The sequence below is a fragment of the Pteropus alecto genome, unplaced genomic scaffold (assembly GCF_000325575.1).
Source record: "Pteropus alecto unplaced genomic scaffold, ASM32557v1 scaffold484, whole genome shotgun sequence".
Classification (NCBI taxonomy): domain Eukaryota; kingdom Metazoa; phylum Chordata; class Mammalia; order Chiroptera; family Pteropodidae; genus Pteropus; species Pteropus alecto.
Genome location: NW_006435778.1, coordinates 996,507 through 1,004,848, shown reverse-complemented (window position 1 = coordinate 1,004,848; position 8,342 = coordinate 996,507). Strand labels below are relative to the sequence as shown.

The following is an 8,342-nucleotide window of genomic DNA, read 5'->3' as shown; positions in this document are numbered from 1 at the left end:
GGCAGTAGGGATATGAGAATGAAATCGACAATTCTTGGGTTAAAAAGAGAACTTGCCCAGTCTCTAGGATCATGATTTCCTTTTTGCTTCTGTTGAGTTCAATAGATCTTGACAGGATTATCTGCTTTTTTGAAAACAACTTTTCTGCTTAAAAAACTTTGCTTCCCCCCACTTCTGAGCACCAGGTCAGGAAGAGGCCTGGGGACTCAATCTTTTTTAGGGATGCTTTTCTCTGACTATTGGCTGGACAGCCCAACCTAACCTGCCACAGTTGGGGCAAGGCTGTGAGCCACACCTCTGGAACATGTTAAGAGAGGGTGAAGTCAGAAGATCAGAGGCGGGGAGGCTAGGACTAGAGAGGGGAGGGAGAAGGCTGAGAGAGTAGAGCAGCTTGGAGAAGAGAGCCTCCCTAGGCAGGTGGCTCCATTTGATTTCCGATTTAAAGGGGAGGCTTAGATAGCCAAGAAGAAAAAGGCTAATAAGAAAAATATTAAACTGCAGTGTGTGTGTCCCCAGGGACTTCCTGTTGCTATGACTGACCTCCCGGAGAGCGCCATTCGTTCCCGAGTATGGCAGCTTTATAGGCACTTGTAGGCCTGCAAAGAACACCAATTTGCTGCTGCAGTTTGTTTTGATAACTGAAACTTTCAATAAATCTATATTAAAATCAAAGGGAAAATTAACTAGGCCCCAGTGAGGGGCACGGAGATAAGGGAGCGCATTACCACCCTGGCCTCAGCCACCCCACATCCGTCTCTTAGTTCAGATTCAGGTCACCAGGGAGATGAATGGCTCAGACTCAAGGGGAACAGGCCTGGGGAGAGCAGAGCGAAGAAGGTATGGCCAGGTCCAGCCCCACTGCTCCTGAAACAGAAAAGTCCGTAGGGGTAGGGTGGGGGATAGGAGGTGGGCAGAGTGGGAGGGGTGGGGGGAGGTGGGTTGTGGTCACAGTAGGAAGAGGAGCTGGTGAGAGGGGTGGGTGAAGGGTAAGAATAATAGAAATAGCCAATATTTACTCAATTCCATGCCAGATACTGTGCTACGCATGTTTGTATTTAATTATAATGACAAGTAGGTACTAGTATTATCTCCATTCTAGAGATGAAGAAACTGAGTCTCAAAGAGGCATGTGACTTGTCTAAGGTCACAGATGGAGCCAGGACTCAAACCTTAGTAGACTCTCTCTGAGCTTACACTCCACTATGCTGTCTTATGTAGGGACTGTGAATAGCAGAAGCAGGTTTTCCAGTTCTCAGATAAAAATGTTTCAGACCCAGTCTGGGTTCTCTCAGTTGTGCCAAGTCTGGGGACTGCCATGAACTGTCCTTGGGTCCTGGGTTCTCAGCCTTTGGATTGCTGATTAAGATCCCAGCTATGATGGCCATCTTGCTGTTCTTCCTGGTGGCTTGACAGGACAGTAGAAGAACCAACTTGGTCCTCTCTTTGGCCTCTGTTCTCAGTGTTCACTTTAGCTCAGTCACTTAATCTAGAAGCCTGGAGACTGCCCAGGATATATCTGTGTCTGTGTATTGGATTCAGTTCATTTGCCTTCAGAAATTCACTTGCCTGATCTCCAACTCCCACCTTGGGCCTTGGCCATGTGATTTTGGACAGCTTAGCTGCCACTACTATCACTCATTTACTAACACATTTGGTTGTCTTAGCTTTCTCTGGAAGGAGGGTTAAGTTTTGACAGCACCTCCAATGTGCCCTCTATGATGGGACTGCAGTGGGCCTAATTTGACTGAACCAGAGGCTATGACTCCTCTTGCCATTTCTGGTCTCAGATGAACCACCGTGTAGATCTGTGTGTGGGTTATGGTACCCTCTGTGGCTACAATCCTTTCTCCCAGTCTGAGAAGTGATGGTTCTACATGGCCTATATGACAGAGCAACTAGCTATTTTTTCTTTGAAGTTCTGGTTAACTTTATGCAACCTTTTATTTTCTTTCCCTCCCTCCCAGCCTCACTTCCCGTCTTCCCATCACTCTTGCTGCCCTGGGATTATACTTCCCAATGAAGTCTTACTACGCAAGCTTTGCCTCAGCTTTGTTTGAACTAGAGAACAGGGGGAATCACAACAGAGTCAAATGCTTGAGGACACCAAATGCTAAGTTAGAGGGAATGTAAGGCACCAAATGTATACTGAGCTCTTATACTATTCTATTATTTGAATGTGTTTTTCCTGGCCTTTGTCTAAAAAGAGCTTACAGTTAAGTGAGGTCCTGGAAGCTGTACAGCGGAGCTCTAGAGGACCAAGGAGGAAAGAGCACACTTTGGGGGAAGTCTAGGTGATCATGGGAGGCTCCATGGAGGATACTGGGGATAGGCCTTAAAGAAAGCCTCCAATCCAGACAGTGTAAGTTTACTTCATTCTTACAGCCAAGGTTGGCTGTGCCCTATTCTTAGGCCAGGCTCAGGATATAATAAAGCCAGAGACAGGGGATGCCATCTCAGGGCCTCTTATTTGTCCAGTTGTATTTATCTATTTAATTACTTGTTTATTGTCTGTTCTTCCTCTCTCTCTACCCTGCCCCCCAAATATAAAAGTTCTTTAAAGATATAGGTTTTGTGTGTCCTATTCGCTAATGAATCTTCAGCAACAAAAATAGTACCTGACACTTAGCAGAGGCACTATAATGTTTAGATGACATTAACGGGAGGAGGAAGACCCAATTCCAACTCCAAGAATCAGAGGATAGTCAGGTGTGCTTCTACTTTATTGACCTTGGGTAAAGTGACATCTGTCCCTGATGATGTTTATTCTTTCATTTGTCCACAAACATTTACTGCGTGCCTGCTTTATGCCTGGCACTGTGCTGGGGTATTACTGATACAGCATGAACAATATGGAAACAATGCTTACCTTAAAGGAGTTTACAGCCCTGGGGGAGGAACAAAAAGGAAATAGACAATTATAAAACAATACGATAAACTCTGTAGGTGCAGAGCAGCATCACCTAACCCATTATGGATTAAGGAAGGTATTCCCAGCTCAAATGGGAACCATTATGTTAAGGTCAGATATCACAGAAGTGGAAGGGCCCAGAAATGGCATAATTTTTCTTAAGTGAAAATATGCAGATGGCAGACCGAGAGAGGGCTTGGTGAAGCTAGGCCCAGGAGATGATTCCTAGCTGACTGGGAGGCTGTCAAAGACATCATTGGTTTGGCTTGGCCAAGGCTGGGGTTTCCCAGCTCAGAACCTGGTACCCATGACTTCCCAGAGAGCATAACCTAGATGAAGAAACACATTTTTGCCTTTGGCCAGAGTTCCCTCCAGCCAACGTAAGAGACTCTCTATGGAAGTTCCCCACAGCTGAGGCCAGAATCCTTTTAACCCTGAAGTTCCCTCCCAAGCCGACCTGAACAAGTCATTTCCCTCTTCCTTAGGAAAGTCCTTGCGAAAACTTAGAAAAAGTTAGAAAAAAATGTAAGCATTTTCTTCTTAGCCTAAAATACCCCTCCTCTCAGTTCTCCCCGAGGCCCACCCACCACAGAGAGTGAAGGATAACGACTTGTTGAATGAAGGAAGCATGAGAGGGTGTCATCTAAATATAACATCGCCTTATAAGCCTATATTCACCTTATGAGTATATTGTAAGGTGGGAAAACGAAAATGGACCTGGGTCGCTCTAGACCTTGGAAAGTTCGTTTTTTCAAAAAAAATTTCTATCGTGGATCAGAAGTGAGCCCTCTCCTTTACTGTCTTCAGAGTACGTGCCACCTCAAAACTACAAGTCCCATAAGGCCAGCTGCTGGGAGTCACCATCTTGACACACCTTAGCGCGCATGTCGGCGGGAGAGTGAGCCTTTGGGGAGAAGAAGCCCCGCCCTCCTGCGGCCCATTGGTTGAAGGAGCCGGTGGCAGGCTCAGCGGTTGGCCACTGCGTCCGCCCGTCGGTCGCGTCGGCCGGGGTCAGAGTGCGCGGAGGTGAGTCGGTGTGTTGTGCACTCGTGGTGCTGGCTGCCGCTGTTGAGGCGGCGGGGAACGGGCGGTGGGGAGCGGCGGAGCTGGCCCTGCCTCTGCCTGGACGGCGCCGCAGTCGGCGCGGGCCGTGCCCGCGGCCGTAGACTGCCCTGAGCGCCTGCTGAGGCCGAGGGAGACGTCGGGGCCTGCACCTGGAGGGAGCCTGCCGCGCTGGCCCCGAGGAGGGGGCGTTGCCATGGCGACAGCCTCTCCTGCTGCTGATGGGGGGCGGGGGCGGCCCTGGGAAGGAGTGCTGGTCTCCTGGCCCCCTGCCCCAACCCTTACTCTCCCCTGGACTTGGATGGGCCCGAGTTGGGGGCAACACCCCGGGGTGGGTAATGCGGAGTGGGCCCCCAGATTGGGCCCCGGTTGATGCATGCGGGGTGAGGGTCGCGGCGCGCAGTTTGTGCATCCTAGGGTGCTAGCCCATGTGCTCACCCTGGGTGCATGATCCACTGAGTTACGTTCAGGTGGAGAGGGAGCGGGGCAGGGCTTTGCAAGACAGACTGGGTAGGCGATTAAGGACGCTGACTTCCTGTATGGGATTACCAGGGAAGAAGAAGAGAGGTTTGACCAGAGAGGATAGAAACCCACCAAGGAGATAGTAAATAGGATATCCCCTTTTCTTCTCCCCAACACCCACACATACACACAGTATTAGCAGTTTACCTCTGTAAATCTGTACAGGTATAGTAGTAGATAATGAATGAACAAGGGGCCTAATCGGGCTAGCTTTCTGTTTGTTCCTGCAAATGTTGCAGCAACAGGTGCTTTCTTACCGTGAACTTGGATTAAGGCTTGACTGCGAGTTCTTGCAAAATATAACTGCTTCTTGTTGACTTGGAAGATGCTGAATGTGGTCCCTCATTGGGGGTTTGGATTCTGTCCTTAGGGCTGGATTTTGCAAACTGAAAGTGTCTATCATTGCCTCTGCTATAGGTCTCTGGTCCCTTCCAGGATATTAGCTCTTGTCAGACATTTTATCAGTCTCCCTGCTGAAGGGCAAAAAATCCACGAATCCCATTGGCTAAAGACTATACACTGTTTGAACTATAGTAGGTTGTGATTGGTTGAATGATTTTTGGTTGTTGAGTTTCTACCAGAAATTGGCTTCATCAAATTCTGCTTTATTCTGACTTTATCATACACAGCATGCCTTGTTTTAGTGGGTTCATGCCTGGAGCTTAAGTATATTATACCTGAATCCCCTACCATTTAAAAGCCAATTTATAAACAGGGACTTGGAGTGTGACTCCACTAATGTGTGTGTCTGTGATCTTGGTTAGAAACCCACTTGGCTGCCTTTCATCAGAGATGGGGGGTGGGGGAAGGGAGCTGCCAGGAAGTGATTGATAAGGTTTCCTTTATGGATTCTGTGGTGCTTCACTGGAGCTCAGAGCACTTTGGCAACTTAAGCACTCCAAATTAAAAGCTCATTAACAATTCCTGCCCAAAGATCCTGTAAATAATCGGCTAGCTAGGTCATAGAACTTGGCTGAGAGCTCTCCTTCCAGCTTGAAATTTCCAAATAAAAGTGCTTTTATTTCCTTTCATTTTGAAAAATGTTTTCTTTGTGGTGGGGTAAGTTGGTGAGTGGCATTCTCCCAGAGTATTTGGGTAGAATAAATTCTTGAATGTGTAGAGTGGTAGACAGGAATAGGTTGGTTCCAAACCTAGCTGTTTCTTTGTGCAAAGGGCACTGTTCTCTTACAACTTGTAGTCCTTTGGAAGATTTGAATTCGGTGATAAGTGTGATAGGTGTCCATATATGATTTCTCTTGGGACTTGGTTACTTTTACTTTCTTAGAACTTGAGGTAGACCTGGAGGTATCCTGCAAGTGTTCCCTGGTCTATGTGGCCATTTGCAACATGGCTTGTGGGTTGGTGGCAACCAACCCTTCTTCCAATCCTGGCCTCAGTTCCTGAGTTCTGAATATCGTCAGCCTTGTTAGTTACCACTTCTTGACTAGAATTCTTGTATTATCCAGAGAGCCATCACTTCATAGCCATCTTTCTCACTCTAAGCTCAGATATTGTAAATGTTTAATGTTTCTAGGAAATAAGCTTCCGTGGGAAGAAAAGTATGCTACTAGAGAACATGAAATTCATCATTCCAAAAATGCATAGTACTAGTAGTTTTTGAAAATTCTGTTCAGGCACTGTCCTTACACATAGATAGCTGTTATCCCAAAGTAGTTTGAATTTAGGAGTTCAAATATAATGTGGTCTTTCAATTGTTTTAAATAGCAGCCCCTTGGGTATTTGATCCTTTGTATTGAAATAGACTTGTTGCAGAGATGTGTATTTATCCACAGCATTGGGGCTTTCCAGCTCTCACAGAACCTTCAGTATCCCCAGCTACCAACCTTGGCGTCTTCGAAGTAAGGAGAGGTGAGAATCCTGTTGCATGGTCAAGTATGGCTTGACTTCTTCCTTATGAGTATTTGGGCTTGGAGGGTGAGGGGTAGGGGTGCAGATTGTATTTTTCTGTAGCTTTTTCTAATAAGACGCCATATGCTCAAAGACTACTGAAACTTACCCAAAGTCTATGAAGTGTGAGAGTTGGAGATGGAGTATCCAGACTCTCAAGTTCTCTTATGATTTCTTTGTGGGCATTGCATGAATAACTACTTTAGGTTCAGAAAGTTTGAATAGAGCTGGAATAGTTCTTTATCCTGATAAATACACATCTTTAGACAGTAGGATAGAACACATTCAATTGGCTTTTGATAATACATTTGACCATGGCCTTTGAGGTCTTGGTTTAGTTTGGGTTGTGGGTCAGCTTTGGGTGGATAGTTAATCCCAGCCTGTCTCCATTTTACAAGAATCGGGGCTAGCCAAAAAGGTGGACTCTGATGATTGATATTCAGGATCTCAGAAACTCTGTGTTCAATAATAAGGGCCGGGCACTTCTCTAGGTCTTGGGATTGTGGTGGTAAATAAGATAGTTACTGTCCCTGACACCAAAGAGCTTACAAATTCATGGGAGGACAGATAGTAAAGAAGCAATTACACTCTGAGAGTGCTATAATAAGGTAAGTATAGGTGCTCTGGAAGCACTCAGAAGGGTCCCTCACACAGACTGGTGGGCTCAGGAAAGGCTTCTCAGAGGAAGTAACCTCATCTAGAATTAGATGAAAACTTGAGGGACCAAGTGTGAAGGTCAGAGCGTTGTCGAATTTGTGAAACTGAAGTTCAAGGTAATTGAAACAATATTCTGTGGGAAGGGGGCAAGAAAATATGGTGAGAAATGAAACAGGAAATGTAAGCAGAGGACAGGGCCTTATAAGATCTTAGGATTAGATGGTGGGTGTAAAAAAATATTGACTAGGTCAGCAGACTTTTTCTATAAAAGGCTGGTAAATATTTAGGCTTTGTGGTTCTCTGTTACAACTCTACTCAATTCTGCTGTTAACAGCATGAAAGCAGCCGTAATACAAAAATGAATAAGCATGGCTGTGTTCCAGTAAACTTTATAAAAACAGGTGGCAACTGGATTTGGCCCGTGGACCATAGTTTACCAACCCCTGGATCAGACTATCAATAAGCCATTAAAAGGTTTTAAGCAGTGGACTGATAATTTGTGTTTTAGGAATTTCTTCTGATTTTAGTGTTAAGAGTGGATCAAAGGGGACAATACTGGAGGTGGAGAGACCAGTAAGGAGCCTGTGGCAGTTACATTGGTAGCATTTTGTATTTCCTCCTTTGAGGCAGTATTTTAATAGTTAATAATTGAATATAACTGAACCATTGTGTATATGTGTATACTGGTTCTCTTTATTGATTTCCAGGCCATCTACTAGTGCTTAAAGGATGTCTACCAAAGACTTTGTTGGCGATACCAGCTCCTCTTTCGTGGACTAGAAAAGATTTAGGAAGGCCAAGTTGGTGTTGAATGAATGAAAAAGCTTTGGGAACTCTTTTCTATTTAAAAAAGTAGGGAATAAATGGAGCCCTGGTAGGGATCTTGGTCTTTGGACACATAATGTGAATTGTTTTGAACTTTTGAACTATGTATGCAGAGGAGGACCTATTTTCCTAAGCTTTCCAGGACTTATCCTCATTCTAGACATGTCCTACTCAGTCTTTCCTTTCCTTGCTTGTGGCAAACTGATGACTTTTTTCCTCTATTTCTGGTTTTGGGAATGTATGATGGTATATGTCAGGCATAGGAACCGAATAAAGTTGAGTGTCCCATGAATTGTCTCCCTCCTCCTACAAGCCCCAGTGTACTTGCATAGCTGGAGGAAAGCCTGTAGGTTTCTAGTAAGTGTTAATGCGACCTCGGGCAACTGACTTACCTCTCTGAGTTTAGCTTTCCTATCTGTAAAGTGTAGATAGTGGAACTTAATAGGGTTGGTTAAAGAAT

The 8,342-nt window shown here is 45.5% G+C and overlaps 1 protein-coding gene across 12 annotated transcripts in view; it reads left to right on the top strand.

The window, feature by feature from the left end:
- The first annotated feature begins 3,863 nt into the window (after nt 1-3,863).
- Nucleotides 3,864-8,342, top strand: part of ERI3 (ERI1 exoribonuclease family member 3) — a 126,391-nt gene continuing 121,912 nt past the window's right edge. For 4 of the 12 annotated variants that reach the window (XM_015588976.1, XM_015588977.1, XM_025046416.1 and 1 more), the window contains exons 1-2: nt 3,947-4,301; nt 6,286-6,361. In XM_015588976.1, coding sequence (XP_015444462.1) covers nt 4,167-4,301; nt 6,286-6,361 — 211 coding nt within the window. In that variant the 5' untranslated portion in view covers nt 3,947-4,166. Of the gene's footprint in view, nt 4,302-6,285; nt 6,362-8,342 lie in introns of all 12 variants that reach the window. The other 8 variants (XM_025046420.1, XM_025046417.1, XM_006911409.3 and 5 more) reach the window with 8 other exon arrangements.